This window comes from Myotis daubentonii, chromosome 16 (genome assembly GCF_963259705.1).
Source record: "Myotis daubentonii chromosome 16, mMyoDau2.1, whole genome shotgun sequence".
Lineage (NCBI taxonomy): Eukaryota > Metazoa > Chordata > Mammalia > Chiroptera > Vespertilionidae > Myotis > Myotis daubentonii.
This window is the reverse complement of record NC_081855.1, coordinates 24316182-24337621: the sequence shown is the minus strand read 5'-3', so window position 1 is coordinate 24337621 and position 21440 is coordinate 24316182. Positions and strand designations below refer to the sequence as shown.

The 21440-nt window shown below is 38.7% G+C and overlaps 1 protein-coding gene across 14 annotated transcripts in view; it reads right to left on the bottom strand.

Moving 5' to 3' along the window:
- SSH2 (slingshot protein phosphatase 2) overlaps positions 1-21440 on the bottom strand; it is a 223231-nt gene that overhangs the window by 151649 nt on the left and 50142 nt on the right. For 8 of the 14 annotated variants that reach the window (XR_009449134.1, XM_059669262.1, XM_059669275.1 and 5 more), the window contains one exon: positions 13084-13164. The exons of the other annotated variants lie outside the window; for them this stretch is intronic. Coding sequence is in view for 4 of the 8 variants with exons in the window: in XM_059669262.1 (XP_059525245.1) it covers positions 13084-13164 (81 nt within the window). In the remaining 4 variants the exon portion in view is untranslated. The remainder of the gene's footprint in view (positions 1-13083; positions 13165-21440) is intronic. 14 annotated transcript variants of the gene reach the window in all.

Sequence of the window (21440 nt, the reverse complement as noted above, 5' to 3'; positions counted from 1 at the left end):
TGATTTTGAGATAGAGTAGGAGGGAGGTAGGCAGGGGAAAAGAGAGAGAGAGAGAAACATTGAGAGAGACACGAGAGATTGGTTGACTTTCACATATGCCCTGACTATGGTGGGGGAACTAACCTGCAACTCAGGCACATGCCCTTGAGTGAGAATCAAACCTGCGATGTGTTGGTGTGCAGGCCAATCCTCTAACCACTGAGTGTACACTGGCCAGAGCTGTGTCACATAGTTTAAAAGTCTTCCCTACTCCAAGATTATAAAAAAGTTTCTCTTATATGCTCTTCCTTATAATGTCAATATTTTCACATTTTATTCTCTGATCCATCTGAGAATTAAATGTAAACTTTATTTTTCCATTTATTTACTTTTTCACTTCACATTTCATATACAATTTCTCATAGAACTATACAGTTTTCATTTTAATGGTTTCATTAAATTAACATTACCATAGATTACTTAACTGTTACTTGTCTCCTATTACTAAACATATTCATTAAAATTTTACTTATAATCCTTTTCTTTTTAAATAATTTCTTTAGAGGAAATTTTCAAGAATCATATTTCTTTGTCAAAGAGTTTGAATATTATTATAACTTTTGACTAAATTGTCAGATTGTTATGATAAATTGGATGATCTAACCAATTTATAATCTTCACCAATACAATCATCAAGTAACATGTACATATGAATATGCACAAATATTTTCCAAAAAGAAATTTACACTAGACACTATTCAAATATAAACAGTTGGCTCGTAATCCAGAGACAAAAAACTTACATCACACTGAAATGGAATCTGATCACCCTAAGAGTTGCTCCTATTTCCTGGGAGGAAAAAGAGTAAGTGGACAAGTTCTTCTGGAGCAAAGGGCAATTTTCTGTTGGAAAACCCTAAAAAAGTAACTTAGCAAATCAAGCATTGCAGTAGAATCAAAAGAACACTGCAGCATTTAAATTCAAGGCTGTATTTCATTGTTCACCTCTCTCCTTTCCCTTCCCAATATCAGAGTTTCCCTTTCTCCCACTTTCTTTCCAAGTACCTTGAAGATCTAACTACCATCTAATAACTCTTTTTCAGTTTCTTTCATGAGCAGTCGTCCACTTGGCTGCTGGATCAGATCCTTCAAGTTCTTTAAGTCAAGTTAAGATCAGGAAATAAGATGTTGATCCAGAGTGAAACACTAAACATCTATCCGCAGCCTAATATGGATATAGCAGAGACTTTCTGCGTCTTTGGAGCTGTGTCTCTTTATCATTTGCTGAATCATATACTACGTGCAATTCTTTTGCTCCCCCATCTTCTTACTACCTCCTGTGGATCTCTTTCATGAAGTATTTTAGGAGGCAGATTTCTTTTGAAAGAATTATCCTACTTCTAGTGTCCTGGTGCATGGATTCATGCACATTGAAAGAAAATTAATTAGAAGAAATATTTTAATATTGCGACTCACCCTTTCTTTATAATAGAAATGTCAACCAAATTCACAATCGACAATGACAGATCGAAACACACACGTGCAATTGGCGCCAGCAAGAACTTTATATGTATTGCACATGTATGAGTCAACTTAGCCTTTTATATAGAATAAACTTGCTTAATTAGACCTGCTTTCTGATTTAGCTAAACGTTTTCCAGCCCAGTGATGTACCCTAATTTCTCTTTGAGGTAATTGTCAGCAACACAGCAGTAAATATCAACAAGAAGCAGATTATTATTGTAGATCAAGCAGGGAGAAAAAAGGGTAAAATATTTCACTATAGCAGTGTCTGACTATATTCTGCACAGTGAAAAAATCTGAAGTCATTTTCAAGTTCCATCATTTCTTACTTTTTTTCAGTTGGGTCAAGTTTCTAAACTTTCTAAATCTCTGTTTCCCGGCTAATGAAAAGAAAATAGGATTCTACCGAGTCTCCTATCTACCTACTCCAGGACTTCTGTGAGGATCAAATGAGATGAGGCATGTGAAAACGCTTCACAGACATTTGGTTAAAGTGTAAAATGTTTGCACCTGGCTATAAAGCAAGTCGGGTTCCTGGGCTGAAGAAACTCCAAGGAGGTTAGTTGCTAGGGAAAGGAAACCAGGCATTGCTATATGACATCATTACTCAGCACCCACAGCAACCGTTTCCGGGCTGGTCTGGGCTGTGGGCCACATTTTGCACCATGGGGTCTTGGCAGCATTGGCTGAGATTTGGTAGAGTGTGGCTCCGGGGTGGTGGCGGGGCCTGTGTCCCACTTGGGGGAAGCCTAGTGTTGGTTTGTCGGCGCCAGGTCCATGGTGCCATTTATTTTAATGGCCTGTGCACATCATGGCAGCTCCTGCATTGAGCGTCTGCCTCCTGATGGTCAGTGAGTGTCATAGCTACCAGTTGGATGGCTGGACGGACACTTAGCCTTTTATATATATAGACTAGAGGCCCGATGCACAAAGATTCATGCAAGAATGGGTCTTCCTTCCCTGGCTGCTGGCACTGCCTTCGCTCTGGCCTGGAGCCACCTTCTGCCTTTGCTCTGGCCAGGAGCCGCCTTTCCGCCTTCCCACACTGCCCAGAGGCCCGGAGCGGCTGGGGCGGTGCGGAACGCCTGCATCGTCATCATGGTGATGATGTAAGCATCCCGTCCTGCCCCCGGCTGCTCTGCACCTGCATATGCAAATTAACCCATCTTTGTTGGGTTAATTTGCATACTCACTCCTGATTGGCTGGTGGGCATCATGAAGGTAAGTCAATTTGCATCTTTCTCTTTCATTAGTGTAGATTATAATTTATAACTTATAAATTTTATAATGCCCCTTCTGGAAATTTGGTACAGTGTCATGGTATGAATGTTGGTCAGACCAGAGAGGAAAGTCACAAGCCTGGAGTCTATTCCAAGCACATCTCCGACAGGCAGTACAGCATGGAGCATAATCTTGGGAATCAGACTCGAACTTCACCATTCACTGGATATGTGACACTAAGCAAATCCCTTAACTATTTTGGACTAAAATATCACCATGTTAGAGAGGCCCTTTTTGATAATTCTTTATCTTAGTGGACATTCTGCCTTGTTATTCTTTATTGTTATTTCCCCATTTGTATTTTTCATAGCACTATCACATTTTATAATTGAATGCTTACTTGTTTTTTTATTATGTATCTTCCCCAATGGACTGTAAATCCCTTAGGGCAGAGTTTTATTTGTTCACCAATGGATACTCACACAAATAATTATAGACTAAATAAGCTCAGTTTTCTTCAAAAACAGGGGTAACGACACTACTCATATTAGAGATATAATATGGGATAATACATGTAAAAAACATTTAGTATAGTGTCAGTCACATGGTTTAGTGGTCAACAATAATATTTAAATTATAGTTCTCAGCAAGTCATGGCTTTTGTAATTCAACTTTCCTAATTGTAAAGTGAAAAGAATTACTACCTCTTTCCAACTGCCAAAGCACACTGTGAGATTACTACTGCTGCTGCTGCTGCTACTACTACTACTACTACTACTGCTACTACTAATAATAAACAAAAGGCATTAGGAGGAACTCAGAAGGTAAGTTTCCATTGATATTAAGAATTTGTTAAATTTACAACTCTCCTGTGATGTCTGTCTTTATCAGGACTCCATCCCAAACACTGAGAACCCAGAAATCTGGGAGAGCAAACTAGACCTGAGAAAGATAGCTTGAGTATTATAGTGGCAGCACTCAAGAAATTCATAGAAAGAATGGAGAAATAATCTGGCTATAAAATACCCCAGTGATATAACCAATTTCCATTGATAAATACTATCTTAATCACCACCTGAAACATGAAACCTGGTTGTTTTTCAGCGACCTCCTCCTTCCCTACTCTTCTAGTAACCATGTATCTTTACAATATTCCAAATTTGGTCTTCAGATGCCCCCAAATCTGTAATCTTATAATTCCACTCTAAGGAATTTCTAAGGCCCACAATTCTGAACTCTGACTGCATGAAGAAACACCTATGGATGATAACAACGTTGAGTCTCATCCAAGACCCACTGAATGAGCAACTTCCAAAAGTGAGACTTGCGTATCTGTTTTTAAAAGTGCCCACAGATTATTTTGGTGCAAGCAGAGTTGAGAACCACTATTCCATTCGCCCCTTACCTCTTAGCACCAGAATAACAATATTCCATTCAAAGGCAAAGGCAATCGGGTTGAGAGCTCAAGCAGGAAGTGTCAAGCAGGCTTGGCTGTCGTTATCAGCATTGCCGCATACTTTAGGCAAGTGCAAGCCTCTGTTTCTTCAGCATTAAACAAGCGATACTAAAAGTACTTAACCTGGAAAAATTGGATTCAACACTAAATTGAATGAAAATCATTTAGCATGTCTAGAAAATAGTAAGTGCTCAATAAATTGTCTTGCTTACCTACCAAACGGTAAATTATTTCTAAACTATAATCTAAAAAAAGAAGTCTATACAATTTTATTAATTAAAAAAACCCTAAAGCCCTGCCATTTCCTGTTTTCACCACTCTCCTAAACTAATATAAGGGGTAAGTACACCAGAAGAGACTCACCTCAGATTATAGAAGAAAGCTAACTCGGCTAGTTGGAGCTTTTATTTGGTTGATTTTTAAAAATCAAGTCAAGCTCCTGGTTTCTGCCTGTGATTATTTCACTGCTATATTTTGTATCCTCTTAATAACATCTCAAAAAGATGTCTCTGGTCAAAAGGAGGATCAGCCGAAACCGGTTTGGCTCAGTGGATAGAGCATCGGCCTGCAGACTGAAAGGTCCCAGGTTCGACTCCGGTCAAGGGCATGTACCTGGGTTGCGGGCACATCCCCAGTAGATGTGCAGGAGGCAGCTGATCGATGTTTCTCTCTCATCGATGTTTCTAACTCTCTATCTCTCTCCCTTCCTCTCTGTAAAAAATCAATAAAATATATATATATTTTTTTTTTAAAAAAGGAGGATCAGAAGTCAGATCAGTACAAATCTAGCACACGAAAGCACTGTAACCTGAGTATCATACTTAGATTCCTTTAGCCAAGGCATTAACTATGTACACTTTGCAAATTACTGTGCTAGGCACTGTGGCAAATATAAAGATGTGTAAGAGAAAGTTTCTAGCCTTTCAATGGCCATTTTATGAACTTAAATGTATTTAAGAAGTTGCCACAACTTAGACATGACACAAGCTAAATCAAGAACGGGAGGCGGGGAGAGATTAAACAAAGAATTTATATGCATATATGTATAACCCAAGGACACAGACAATATTGTGGTGAAGGCCTGGGGAGGGGGCAGGAGCAGGGTGGAGGAGGTCAATGGGGGAGGAGAAGGACATCTATAAAACTTTTAATAATAAAGATAAATTTTAAAAAAAGAATGGTTAAAAAAAGGAAAGATGATTAGGATGCCCACTTTCCCCTCCTCCTCCCCTCCAGAGCTGGACTATGAGCTTAATTATTCTCACAGACAACAGTGGCATTGTTCTGACTTTGTTGAAGAGATGGTGACACCATGGAATCCTATATCTGCCCTGCTCTCAGCACTGATAATGTGTCAGGCCCTCTAAATACTTTCCATAAATTACCTCATTTTATTATAACAACTCTATGGACAAGTACTATTATCTCCATTTTACAAAAGGGAGAAGTGAGGCTTAGAGAAGTGGAGTGACAAAGCCTGTATGTGGTGGGACTTTGACCCTTGAACCTGAGCTCTTTAACTATTACATACATGATGCTAGACCTGATTCTGGAGGTCAGAGAGGGTCCTCTAAAGCGCAGAGCCTGATGCCCACATCAAAATCCAGGATTTTGGTTATTTCTGGGGGTTGATGGCTGGGAGGGTGAGTAGTGACTGGAAGGGGGCAAGGGTTGGGGAGCTAGTAGAAGAGGAGATTGGTGAATGGGGAATGATAATACTCCATTTTGTGATCTAGGTAAAGGTTACACAATTTCTTGATGTGTGCTTGTGAAAACTCATCAAGATATACATAAAAGTGCAAAATAAGTACACTTTGTGTATGTATATTTTATTTCAATAAGAGTATAATATACAAAGTACAATAGTGCTCTTTAATTCTTAGTCTTTATGTCTAGTAGTGTTGACACCGGAAGAGTAATAACCTCTTGGAAAACTTTACCCTTCATTGTCACAGGATTACTAAGGATTTGGATCAATTAATTTCAGTATCTTATCCTCTCTTTAAAAAATTTTTTTTAATTTATCAATGAGAGCGAAAGGGAGTGGGGGAGGGAGGGAGGGAGGGAAGGAGAGAGAGGAGAGAGAGGAGAGAGGAGAAAGAGAGAGAGAGAGAGAGAGAGAGAGAGAGAGAGAGAGAGAGAGAGATTGATTTGTTGCTCATTTATGCATTCATTGGTTGATTCTTGTATGTGCCCTGACTGGGGATCAAACCCGCAACCTTGGTGTATCAGGATGATGTTCTAACAACCTGAACTCCCTGGCTAAGGTCTTGCTCCTCTTTTATCAAAAGCCTAGCCAAGGAATTTCACTAAAAAGAAGTTAATTGCATTGTACCTGAATTATCAAATGCATACATACCCTCCGTTAACTTTTATGATTCTAGTCAATATCACATTTTATCAGCTCTTCAAGGAAACAAATATTAGAGATTGAAGCTCTGATATGGAGGTGCAAACATTAGCATAGCTAGAGTTAAAACAATGGTCCTTAACCCTTGTTCTCATTAGAACAATACTGGGAGCATTTTAAAAATACCAATACCTGGGTCCCACTCACATAGATCCTGATTTAACTGGACTGGGGTGAGACTCTATTAAATTATTTTAAAAAGGTTACCAAGTGTAGCCATGATGAGAACCACATAGTTAATGACAAAGCAAAATTTTAAAATACCCTTTACTCAAGATTACTACAAGTCTCATTTCTCATGTCATCCAATAAATTAAGATTTTAAATAAAGAAAATTTGAAAATTATTTCTCATTTGTTTTTCTAGGGCAAAACAGTCAAGCTATTCTTTCTTATATCTTACTCTGGAACAACAACAAAAAAATGTTTAACATCACAGAAGATTTCTACCAGTGTAATCATTTGGATCAGACCCCCTCCCAAAGGAAAAAAAATAGAAATACTGTTCATGGTGAAACATATTTTTGCCATCAGCAACACTTTTATCTCCTTTCCTGAACAGGTGCTCTTATCAGCAATCTCTCTAGTACTATGCAGCAGAGATAAAGCAAAAACAATTCAAATAATCCAGAACCCTGGTGGGGACAACTGTTTGCTGTTGACTAACTGGCCACTTGAAACTCAAAATAAAAATCCCCATCTCCCTAGTAATAATTTTTCTTTTTTTGTTGTTCTTTTTATATTTGTGTGTGTTGGTTGCTTCAAAGGTGTCTCTGCAAACGGAGTCTAAAAAAGAAATAAAAAATACACACAGTACAGAGAGCTGAAAGGAAGAGGGTAAACATAAATCATCAAAAATGACCACATGTACATACTGTTGACCTACATCACCATCTTCCAGCCAGCTGGCTTATCATTGTATCTGCAGGTTTATCCACAAGCACCTTGTTTGTGCTCACAATCGTGAGAGACTTACTAAAGTAGATTTAATGATGATAGCAGTTTCCCCCTCTTTTTTTTTTTTTTTAATTATTGATTTCAGAGATGAAGGGAGAGGGAAAGGGAGAGAAACATCAACGAGAGATCGGCTGCCTTCTGCACGTCCCCTACTGGTGGTCGAGCCTGCAACCTGGGTATGTGCCCTTGACCTGAATCAAACTCAAGACCCTTCAGTCCTCAGGCTGATGCGCTATCCACTGAGCAAAACCATCCACGGCCAGTTTCCCCCTCTTAAGTGTAGTTTTACTTCTGAGCTAACAAATCATTCATTGTTTTTATCATCCCATTCAACTTATTCCAAAACTTAAAACATACAAGAACACAGGATGCTTTAGAAGAATCCTGAAGATTCAAGTCCCTTTATCTTCAATCCATATAGGTAGGTTACTCCAAAGCTATAACTTTTTAAAATTTTTAAATCCTTCATCTTGAATTTAGTATTAGGTTAAATATTCACTCTCTCCAAAGCCATTCTCCCACTCCACAAAATGATACAAATGAAAACATCCATAGCAGATGCCATCTAGGATACTGTTGTATTCTGAGATATTTGTCCTGCACTAGAGGAGAATGCAAATCTACAGTTTCAAAAAGTATTCTAAACTAAGTAATTTTTACATTTTAGATTTTCTTTTTGTCTACCTTTCCACCTTTGATTCTAGAAGGTGGCTTTTTCTTTCTTTAACAACAAAAGGCTAATACTTCTTCCTTTCACTGCATTATCCTATATAATAAAAGGCTAATATGCAAATTGACCAAACGGCAGAACAACTGGTTGCTATGACATGCACTGACCACCAGGGGGCAGACACTCAATGCAGAAGCTGTCCCCTGGTTGTCAGTGTGCTCCCACAGGGGGAGTGCCGCTCAGCCAGAAGCTGGGCTACGGCTGGTGAACGCAGAGCGAATGTAGCGGTGGTGGCAGGAGCCTCTTCCGCCTCCTCGGCAGCACTAAGGATGTCCGACTGCCTAAGCTGTTGGTCGGACATCCCCCAAGGGCTCCTGGACTGCAAGAGGGCACAGGCCGGGCTGAGGGATCCCCCCGAGTGCATGAATTTCATGCCACTGGGCCTCTAGTTTAAACATAAAAGCTGTTTGATTGCACAGAGGAAAAATGCATTCCCTACAAGGATATAATATCCAAGCAAAGAAATGAATAGACCATAAAAAATGCATAATCACCTATATTCGTCCCTCTTCCTGTAGAGGGTGAGAGTGAGATCAGAAGAGCATGGAAAGGAGACAAAAAAATGAGTTGTATTCTTAGAAAATAAACTAATATAACAAGCATTTTCCTGATCTCCAGGTTGGAGAAGAAACAACCCTACAATAGTAATGAATTCATTTGTTTCTAGCTGACCCCCCACAAGCACAATAATTGGAATCTCAGCTCATGCAGAGCTTTCTTTCTCCTTTAAGGCAGGATAGCAGTAGTTATGGGGGTAGGGGATGGAGACGACACTCAGGAGTCTCAGTGGCTGCTACAGCCACTAGTATTCCAACTTGCCCTAGTCACTGCCTATATTCTTTCTTATCTAGAGCCAAAGTGAAATTCCTGAAGTTAGGGCTAGTATCTTCCTCCTCTATGATCTTTTCCAGTCACACCGTCATCCTGCTCTGGGGCCTCCAACCACCATGTGCACAGCAGAAGGAACAAGTTGCTGCTTCTATCCTTTATATGGTTCCCTAGAGGCTGAGTGGGAACAGAGATCTCAAGGGCTCTCCTCTCTTCTGGAAAAAGCCCCAGAAGATCTAAAGCAGCCAACCCTCTTCCAGAGAAAGCCATCCCTTTGCCTCCAGCCAAACTTCCTTCCACTCATTCACAGATTTCTGCTCTTCTCCCCATGTACTGCATATGAATGATTTCCATGAATATCCATAAAACTAATTTGTTGAAAAATTAGTTTTTTTCCTTCTCCTTGGGTAGATTCTTTTTTTAAAAATTTCAGCTTTACTGAGGTATAATTGACAAAAGTGTAAAATATTTAAAGTGCAGCATTGTGATGATGTGATATATATATACATTGTAAAAAGATCCTCCCCATCTGGTAAATTAACATAGCCATCACTTCACATATTTATTCTTTTTTTCTTCTTCTGGTGACAACATTTAAGATTCACTCTTTTAACAATTTTACAACACACTAGAGGCCTGGTGCACAAATTCGTGCACCAGTGGTCCCTTGGCCTGGCCAGGTCAGGCCGAAACTGGCTCTCCAACATCCCCTGAGTGGGTCCCAGATTGCTAGAGGGCGCAGGCCAGGCCGAGGGACACCACCAGTGCACGATTGGGGCTGGGGAGGGACCGTGGGAGGGCTCGCTCAGTCCTGATGGGCTGGATCCCAGCAGCAAGCTAACCTACTGGTCAGAGCGTCTGCCCCCTGGTGGTCAGTGCATGTCATAGAGAGTGGTTGAGCAGCCTTAGCATATCATTAGCATATTACGCTTTGATTGGTTGGATGGACGACTGGACAACTGGACACTTAGCATATTAGGCTTTTATTATATAGGACTAGAAGCCCGGTACACAAAACTCATGCACTGGGAGGAGGGTGTCCTCAGCCCAGCCTGCACCCTTTCCAATCTGGGACATCCCTCTCACAATCTGGCACCGCTGGCTCCTAACCACTCGCCTGCCTGCCTGCCTGCCTGATTGGCCCTAACTACTTCTGCCTACCAGCCTGACCACCCCTAACCACTCCCCTGCCAGCCTGATTGACGCCTAACTGCTCCCCTGCTGGCCCGATCACCCCCAACTGCCCTCCCCTGCCGGCCTGGTCGCCCCTAACCGCCCACCCCTGCAGGCCTGGTCCCCCCCAACTGCCCTCCCTCCCCTGCAGGCCCAGTCGCCCCCAACTGCCCTCCCCTGCCAGCCTGGTTGCTCCTAACTAACCTTCCTTGCAGGCCCGGTCGCCCCCAAGTGCCCTCCCCTGCAGGCTTGGTCACCCTCAACTGCCCTCCCCTGATGGCCTGGTCCCCCCAACTGCCCTCCCCTGCCGGCCCGGTTGCCCCTAACTGCCCACCCCTGCACGCCTGATCCCCCCCAACTTCCCTCCCTCCCCTGCAGGCCCGGTTGCCCCCAAGTGCCCTCCCCTGCAGGCCCAGTCGCCCCAACTGCCCTCCCCTGCCGGCCTGGTTGCTCCTAATTAACCTTCCTTGCAGGCCTGGTTTCCCCCAAGTGCCCTCCCCTGCAGGCCTGGTCACCCTCAACTGCCCTCCTCTGATGGCCTGGTCCCTCCAACTGCCCTCTCCTGCAGGCCAGTCACCCCCAACTGCCCTCCCCTGCCAGCCTGGTTGCTCCTAACTAACCTTCCTTGCAGGCCTGGCCTGATCACCCACAACTGCCCTCCCCTGCTGGCCATCTTGTGGCAGCCATCTTTTGACCACATGGGGGCAGCCATCTTGTGCAAGGGCATGACGGTCAATTTGCATATCACCTCCTTATTATATAGGATAGTTTATCAACTATAGTCACCATGTTTTACATTAGAACAGCAGACATTATTTTTTTATTGCTGAAAGTTTGTTCTTAGAGTAGAATCTGTATTTTATGCCTAACCCCCATAGTCCTGGGGCCGATGATTTATACATGACTGTCAATCAATGCTTGGTGAATGAGTGAATACATACATAAATGAATGAGTGAATATAGCTAACCAAATTTCATATTTCTGTTATCCCAAGATTAAAGAGAAAGTTCTTCAGAGATTGATTTTATCTTCTACTCTCCTTTACATCAGGTTAACTTCTATTTCAAATAGTTGTCCAGATGCCATACCACTTCCTTTGAAGAAAATTCAAAGTGTGGATTTCAATTTGTTTGCTCTACAAATAATTTCTTTTTCAAGTTTAAGTCTTCAAATTGGAAAGGAGCTCTTCAATCTCCTTTGATGTGAGGGTGCGAATGGGGAGACAAGAAAAGAGAAAAAAGTGTGGGAAATACTCCTTGAAGAAACAAAACGGAGGAGGATCTAATACCTTTAAAAAACCAGCCAAGTATAAATAACTACTTTTGCCTCTTGAAGAGAAAAAGCAAAACAAATCTGACTTAAATGAATGAAAGCTCTGGCAATAAAAAGCAATCCAGGTAATCTGCAAATACATATACCCAACTAATTATTTCTAAGGAGGAAACCATTAAAATTAGAATCATATTTCACTACATGTGTTCAACTTCCTAAAGATATTCTTCATGTGGATTTTCACTCACTGGTCTCTCTAAGACAAGAGCAGTCAAAACAATAAGTCCATCCAAGTCCAGAGGACTGCAGTGCAGACTGAACAAAATAAATCTTGTAGAATACTATTCAAGGAGCTGGTACATATTCTGTCAATGATGATGCTGCCTGCTGATAATGAGCTCACTAATGATTGTCAGCTGAGATATGATGTCAGTGCTGCCCCTGCTTATCACATACTAGACAAAGAATATAACCTTTCTACCCTAAGTCTGTCATCTGCAAATGTTGACAATAAATGACTGTTCATGTGAATTCATCAGTTAATGTTTTCAAGAACTAGAGAAATGAGCACCACTTCAGCTATTAGTGAGTCACAATAATGACTTCATGCCATTCCAGACTTCTCATCAATGCTGAATGAAGTGCAATCAGGTAAATCAATATAATAGTCAAATGAGATTCTAAAATAGTGATCACCTTCATTGTGCCATGAAGGTAAAGAAGACAGTTAAGGAGCTGTGGTGATATATAATTGAGAGGCACAGCTTCCTTGAAGAGAGAGCTTCCATTAGTGAAACGTCAACAAAATTTATAGAGTGCCTATTATGCAGTAAACATCCTGAAGTTGACAGAAACAAGATTTCTCATCGAGGTTTGTAGAACCTAGGTTAGCCATGGCTAGCAAAGGCAGTTATTCTTATGGAAGATATATTTAACGTCTAAAAAAGTAAATTTAAGTCATTCTGTAACTTTAGCCTGATTCCATGGGTAAGTTGCAATAATTCGGCAACTTTGCTGGGGGTCAGATGAGATAAATAAAATTAATAACATCTCATGAAATGTAGGTAAGATGATCTAGCTGATTCTCCAGCCAAGTAATTACACTATTTGGCTTAAGATTATCAACAGCTAGGATATATTAGGTCTATGTATATGGGGGAATAAAGGTACAGTGGCAGCGCCAATGCTAAGCAGTTGTCACAGGGAAAAGGATACTACTCACCAGAAAAAGAATCCTCCCCCCGCCCCCAGAAAAAACAATCATATTCTCTTTTGAGGGAGGCTTACTCAAGCTCCCAGGATACAAAATTTTTCTACTTTTTTATAGATAAGCTTTGAGGGGAGCTTATTATGCATATAAATATACCATACTATTGTATATACATTCACTCTAAGTCACTTATTTGCCTTCCCAGGTATTTTGCTGAGTGAGGTTAAATAGATGAAATAATAGGCACTATCCCAGTTGCATTTAAAAGCCAAAAAGCTTTCACTCAATCACCAAAGACTGTATAAAATCATATACCTACGTACATTGGAATCACTAAAGATTTCTGATTCTTCACATTCACAGCAAAGTAATGCTGCTGATTCACTGTCTTCCAACTGAGAACTCTGTAATACAAATAAGATTGTTTCAGAGATCCAGACGAATGGGGCAACAAGCATGATGGGAAAAGCCAGCAGAAATCACTGATTCAGTGTTAGCTCATAGGTGAGAAGCTGCAATTCTGATTAGCAATCACTATTTTGGAAAGAAAAAGCCAACAGGTGATTGTTTAGGTGATTGAAAAGTTAATTATGTTTGATTAGCTGAAGCATTTCTGTGGTTTCCAATTTATAGGCAATGGGATGTTCTGTAAAAATGGTGCTACTAACTCTTCATAGTATGTACTCTGGACTCTTCTCAGAATGGGTAGGATTGTGTTCATTTATCTTCATATTCAAAGGTACATATTTGATATGACTATTTAGACACAGGCTTTAAAATATAGCACATGATTGGGGGGTGATCTAACCACTAGTTTCATTAGCCCTCTGCTGGCAAGTGTTTATAAGACGAGCCAAAAGACATGCCCTATTCAAGTCTCTCTGACAGATTCCAAAAACACAATTTAAAACCTTCCTTCCACTCTCCAATCTCTTTTTCAAAATCTATCTGGAAGAGTGATAAGGAAAACAGGACAATTGAGTGAAACAATTAGCTGGTAACACAAGAGTATTTTCCCATTATGACTAACAATACCAGGAGGGAGGGAGGGAGGGAGGGAGGGAGGGAGGGAGGGAGAGAGAGAGAGAGAGAGAGAGAGAGAGAGAGAGAGAGAGAGAGAGAGAGAGAGAGATCCAACTGTGACCCAATAAGTTCTATTCAAATGCTTGCTGTTTAGGAAACAGCTGCTAGAAACCCAGCTATCCCTACATGGAGATGTATATGCTGATGTCATCAAAATTTCTCACTACCACATGATCTAGTAATCCCACTTCTGGGTATAAATCCAAAAGCATTGAAATCAGGATCTCAAAGAGATACCTGCCCTCCCATATTCATTGCAGCATTTTTCACAAGTGCCAAGAGATAGAAACAACCCAAATGCCTATTGACAGACAAATGAATAAAGAAAATGTGGTATCTGCATACAATGAAATATTATTCAGCCTAAAAAAAAAAAAGAAGAAAAAGAAGGAAATCCTGCCATATATGAGAACATGGATGATCCTGGAGGAAATTATACTAAGTAAAATTATTAAGCCAGCCACAGGACAAATACTGCATGATTCTATTCTTTAAGGTATTCAAAATAATTAAACTCATAGTAGCAGAATAGATGGTGGTTGCAGGGGTTGAGGGAGAGGAGGAAATGGGGGTTGTTGTTTAATGGGTATAAAGTATCAGTTATGCAAAATGAGTAAGATCTGCTGTACAGCTTAGTCCCTACTGTTAACAATACTCTATTGTACATGAAAAATTTTTGTTAAGAAGATAGATCTCGTGTTAAATATTCTTACCACAAACAAACAAAAAACCCCCAAAGGGCACAAGGAAACTTTTGGAGATGATAAATATGTTGTTACCTTGATTATAGTGATGGCTTCACAGGTGTATGCATATGTCCAAATTCATCAAATTAAATACATTAACCATGTGCATTTTTGTGTGTGTATCATTTATATCTCAATAAGCTGTTAAACAAAAACTCACTACCAGTGGCTAAAACTGAACCATCTATAACTACTCTATGGCTATGCTAGTTGACTCCTTTGATTTTTCAAAGCTGGGGCTGTTTTAACCTGCAGAACACCTGTAGATGTTAAGAGTTTGAGAGTGCAAATAAACTTAAATGAAAGAAAGTAAAGGTCAGAATTACTATTTCTGGGAACTGCCTTCTATTGGTTTATTTCCTTCTTGCTTTTTTTCCGACTGTGATCTTTTGCCTATCTTTGTTTTTTCTTCTTACAACCATGTCTCATCTTTCGCTATCCCTCCCCTCTTCCTCTTTCAGAAAAAAAAAACAAGCATTTAAAATCACTTTCTAAATCCTGCAAATGCATAGTCTCTTTATTCCTTACTCCTTTGCACTTTGGAGGGGGAAAAATTTACACTCATTTGTCTTTTTATTTTTAGTCAGTCTAAAAAATACTTTAAGACTTCTAAAAGTCACATTATAAAAGCTAAAGGCTCAATACATAACAAATAAAATATTCGAAGGAATTAAAGGTAGAAACCAAAGCTGCTTTCAATTCTCCCAAATTCTTATATTACAAAAGATAACAGATAATATTAAGCAGATCAAAAGTGAAATGTCACTGCCACAGCATATACAAACTGAAAAGAGAGAAAAATACAAGGCAATTAACCCAAATTACTCTAGTTAAGACTTTAAAGTTTTCATTCTTATAAATATTTCATGTTTACACTAGCTTTTTGAAAATGATCTTTCAAGAAAGAGGTCCTGTAATGACACTTGCATTCTTACAGTTATTTTAAGACTTTACTGTATACTTATTAATTGAAATTCAATTAAAAGGTCTTTCCTATGCTTTCTGAGGTCCTGGGTAATTCTAATTCCTGAATTGTTCCTGGGTTCTGCAGAATAAACTTTTGCTTATGACTATAAAGGGCTTATTCCAAGAATTAATATTTAGGAATTATATTAATATAATTTAGCATATTATTAAGTCAGCATACTCTTGAGAAAAACGATAAGATTATCTAAATAGATGCGAAAAGGTATTTGATATGTCAAAATTTACGACAAAGATTTTACCTAGACAAGAATCAGGAAGACCTGTGGGAGGAGCTCTCAAACCCTATGTCCTCAGGAAAACCCTATAAAAAGAACTCTGTTTACAACAGAGCTCTATGGCTGTAACAGCCCCTCTCCTTAACTTCCTTTTCCCCCTTGTAAAGGGTTTTTTCCCACTTCTTATGGAGTGTGTGCACAGGACTTGCCATGTCTGCATCTACAGGAATGCAATCCTTTCTTTTACCCCTGAAAAAAATCCCTTTTGGTGAAGGAGCACTTACTTGACTTGTCTTATGGTCAACAGATAAAAATTAACAGTCATTTTTGGTTTCAAACATTTTTTAGTAAGCGAAGAATATGTACAGTACTTCTCAGGTTGGTGGACCCTTACCTCAACATGGTCTTGTCTGAATTTCATATTGTGGAAACTCCTCCAATGTTAGTTCTAGCATGCTGATGGAGATCATACCCAGTTTGTAGTACAGATATCAATTTCCTTTTCTTTCTCTCCCTTCTTTCCTACCCTCCCTCCCTCTATTTTATCATGTCCCTTCAGCCACTGAAGTAGAAATTTTGAAGAGAATTAAGTTAAACTCATATTCTTGCATTGGAAGTACCAAGTCCAAATCTTAACTAAACTAAATTGAGTTCATTTTCTGGCCCTGCCACTTACTAGCCATGGGATTTTGAACCTATTACCTAATCTCTCTGAGCTCAATTTCCTCATCTATGAAAATGGGCACAACAATAACATCTATCCAATAGAGTTGTTGGGAAGACTGTATGAATGATAATGTAAGAAAAGCCCTTAGTTCCCATGACTTTTTGTAGCTGCTAATAATAAAAAAAGTAAAGCACTTAGCATTATGTTGCTACTACTACTGTTGTTTCTAACAACAATAATAAATATTATTATAGTAATAATCATCTCCTTCCTACATGTAAAAGAATTACACACTTGGATTAAATTCTCTTTCAAAGAAACGTTTGCCATCTAGGAAAATTTTGCTTCTATAAAATTATAAGTTTTTCACTTATAAAGACAAATTTGTATTCCCTATATAACCCTGGAGTATTGAGCTCACAGGGACTCATTCATTAGCATTTATTGTACCCCCACTATGTACTAAGCACTTTTCTGAGTGCTGAATTAGTTACAGTAAAACACCAAACCAAAGGAAAAGATAACTAAAAAGATTCCAAAAATAGTGTTTTGTTTTTGCTTTTTATGGATATCCAAAACCCACAAATATAAGGATATGGCTCTGTGGCCAAGTATACCCCTTTGGCCAAGTATTGTTTGGAGAAAAATATAGGCTAAGGTTGTTGGTAAGGAAAACACATCCATGTATAACAAGAAGTTCCAAGAACAGCTTCTAAACAAGAATTGCAGTGATAAAACATTGCAATCTTTATATGGAATATATGGTGCAAGGACTCATGTACTAAGAAGGATGTTTTGAAAAGTGTTAAAATCTAACTTGTGCAGTTACCTAACAACTTGCAAGCGGAAGTCTTAAGAAATAATCCCACAAGAGTCAAAACCTGTTGTTACTGTTAAGTCTCTTTAATTATATTGCTTGAGGTTATGTGCTTTTAAGAAACAGAAAACACTGAGTGTAGCATTTCTTTTGTCTTTCCTTTTTCCTCCATCTTTTCTGTCTACAACCTTTTTTGGGAAGTTCTAATCAAGTGAGTACATTGTAGTTGTTCTGAAAGAAACAAGAGATTTTGAAAATGTACTGACAGACCTCAAACAATAAATGCATGTGTACCCTAAAGCCTGAACACCACTTTGGGACCAAGATCTTTTAACCCTTTAAAGGCAAAGACAAGAAGTAGATCTTATTTATTCTGATACTTAAGTGTAACTGGATTGACAAAGCAATTTCATAGCCTAAGGATGACCTACCTGAGAAAACTCTCTCTGCAGTCTCTAACTCCAAATGACACATTTAAAAAAACCATTATTTCTTTTTAAAATTATTACATCCCTATAACTTACATTTTTTATAACTCAAATTTCTACCTTTTGACTCCTTTCACCCATTTCACCCTGAACCCTGACAACCATTAATCTGTCTCTGTCTCTATGAGCTTGGTAAGAAACATTATTTCAATATGTAATATATGCACATGGTAAATAAGATTCAGAAGGTGTCAAAAAGTATTTAATTTTTCTTCTCATCCCTGTCCCCTACTTCCTAGTTCTCTACAACCCCATTCCCAGAAGTAATCACTATGCCAGTTTCTTGAATATCTTTTCAGAGATATTCTGTGTACATAAAGCATTGCATATGTATATATCCTTTCTCTAAAATATATAATGGAAGCACTTCACATTATACCTATTTTTCTATCATTGCCTTTTACAATATCTTTGTTTCACTATTTAAAAATTTTTAAACTGTGGTAAAATAACATAACATAAATGTACCATCTTAATAATTTTCAAGTATAGTGTTTATTAGTGTTATATTCACATTGTTGTTCAACCAATCTCTGGAACTTTTTTCATTTTGCAAAACTAGAAATATAAAACCCATTTAAAAAAAACCTTGTTTCCCTCTCCCACAGTCCTGGGCAACCATTATTCTACTTTATGTTTCTATGAGTTTGATTACTCTAGGTACCTCATAAATGGAATCACATAGTATTTGTATTTTTGTGACTGGCTTTTTTCACTTTGTATGTCCTCAAGGTTCATCCTTGTTGTAGTATGTGTCAAAATTTCTTTCCCTTTTAAGATTGAATAGTATTGCATTGTATGTATATATTATATTTTGTTCAACCATTTACCTGTTAATGGACATTTATTTCACTATTTTTGATTACTGCATAATATTCTGTTTTATAGATGTTCCACAATTCAGTTAATCAGTACTTCATTAAGTTACTTGTAATTGTATTATAATTTGCTGTATAACTAATTCCCACAAACTTGATGGCTTAAACAACACAAATTATAGTTCTGAAGTCAAGAGTCCTGACATCAAAGTGGTGGCAGACCCATGCTTCTTCTGGAAGCTTCAGGGGAGTATTATGGGCTAAAATATGTCCCTCCAGCCAAAATTTTATGTTGAAGTTCTAATTCCTAATACTACATAATGTGACTTTATCTGGAGATATGGTCTTTAAAGAGGTCGTTAAGTTAAAATGAGGTTATTAGGGTGGGCCCTAATCCAATATGACTGGTGCCCTTATAAGAGGAAGAGATCAGGACACACACATGCAGAGGAAAGACAATGTAAAGACCGAGGGAGAAGACAGACATCTACAAGTCAAGGAGAAAGGCCTGAGAAAAAAAAATCAACCCTGCGAACACCTTGTCCTCTGACTTCTAGCCTCCAGAATATAAGAAAATAGATTTCTGCAGTTTAAGCCCCCGTCTACGGTACTTGTTATGGCAACCCTTACAAACTAATACAGGGAGAATAATTTCCTTGCCTTTTCCTTGCCTCCCTTCCTCCATCTTTAAAGTCAGCAAAAATGGGTTGTCTTTCTCATATCATATCAATCCAACCTCCTCTCTGTCTCCCTCTTCCACTTTTAAAGAGACTTGTGATTACTCTGCCCCTACTGGGATAATACAGGATAATCTTCCTATTTTTAAAGTCATCTGATTAGCTACCTTAATTCCATCTGCAACTATAATCTCCCCTCTCCCTTTACATAATGTAACAATATATTCACAGGTTCATAGGGGACGAAGATAAGGTCTCTTTTGGGGGACCATCATTCTGCCTACCGCAGAATCTCCTTTTCTGCAACTTTTACTTAGGAAAACGATTGTTTTTTAGAACCCAATATTCACACCAGCCAAGTAGGAAGCTCAACATTAGTACTAACAGCAATACTATAGCTATGTACTTGCACATAAAGAGGTTCCTAAAAACTTAGTAGTAGCAGCAGAATGTTTGAAATTGCTTTTTCTGGAGAGACTGATAAATTAGATTGGACCCAACTACAGTATTTCCCGCAGGCCTCTTCGTAATTAATGGCACAGATATATAAGGTCATTGGCTAGTATTAAGAATATAATCTATGGCAAAGAAGGACAGCAATAATTAGACTGAGTCAACTTCAAAATTTAAAGCAAAACGAATTGTTGGTTCCTTCTTCTAGGCAACTCCTTGCACATATTTTCTAACCCTTATCTCACTTTGTTGTAATTATGTCTATATATAGTGTTTCTCTCCCTCTATACTGTGAGCTTTTCAACTGTATCTCTAGGGCCTGGCACACAGAACGCATCCAACAAATGTTCAATAAGTAAGTGACTTAGCATTAGTTGTTTCAATTCTTCCTTGTTGCCAATAACAATAACGCATATTGAAGGTAAGTTATTATCTTTGTGTATAGGTATGGTTAAGAGACCAACAATCTTCATTATCCTAAACACATGATGTTTTTCCTTTAATTAGTCATAGTAGCAACAGCTCCTGAAGAGCCAATTGTTACATGAGACACTGCCTTCCTTGGCCCAGTCAAAGTGGAGGCTATATGCCAAAAGAGCATCTTTATTTCTTAGATCTACTTAGCAAGTCGGCTTGTCAGTGGCTGAGGCAGTGTAGGTATTCATGCTACAGTACGCCTTAACTCTGATGTGCAATTATACCATATCATCTGCAAAAGTATTGCTGCTCTCCACTCTTTGCATGTAACACACAGCTCTTTTTATGGTATCACAGGTTTGTTTCTCTACTCATTACTCCCTTCAGAAAGAACATAATCTCTCAATCTAAATCATTTTTTAAAATTAAATTGATTGGGTTTACATTGGTTAATAACATTATATAAGTTTCAGGTATACAATTCCATAATACATCATCTGTACATTACATTATGTGTTCACCACCCAAAGTTTAGTCTTCTTACAATACCATATATTTGACCCCCTTCGTCCTCCCCTCTACCCTCCTCCTTTCCCCTCTGGTAACCACCATACTGTTCTCTGTGTCTATGAGTTTGTTTGTTCATTTGTTGCTTTCTGTTTTATATTTCACATACGAGTGAAATAATATGATTCTTGTCCTTTTCCATCTGACTCATTTCACTTAGCATGATATTCTCAATATCTATCCATGTTGTCACAAATGGCAATATTTCATCATTTTTTATAGCTGAGTACCAAATGGCTACTATCAATAAGACAAAAAATAACAAGTGTTGGAGAGGTTGTGGAGAAAAGAAAACCCTTGTACACTGCTGGTGGAAATATAAGTTGGTGCAGTCTCTATGGAAAACATTACAGTAATTCCCCCCAAAATTAAGAGTAGAGCTAACATATAACCCAGTAATTCTTCTTCTGGGTATCCACCCCTAAAATTTGAAAAAATATATATATATATATATATCCCTATGTTCACTACAGCATTATTCACAATAGCCAAGATATGGAAATAACCTAAGTGTCCTTCTCAATATAAATCTTATCCATCCTTGAAAGCACCAATCAAATCCCAGAATTTCAGGAAGCTTCAAAACAATGACTTCAGTCTCACTGATTTCCCTTTCCTCTGAGCCTTCAGGGCAGGGGTTGGCAAATGGCAGCCTGTTTTTATATGGCTAGTAAGCTAGGAATGGTTTTCACTTTTAAAAAATGTTTTTATTGATTTGAGAGAGAGAGGAAGGGAGAGAGAAACA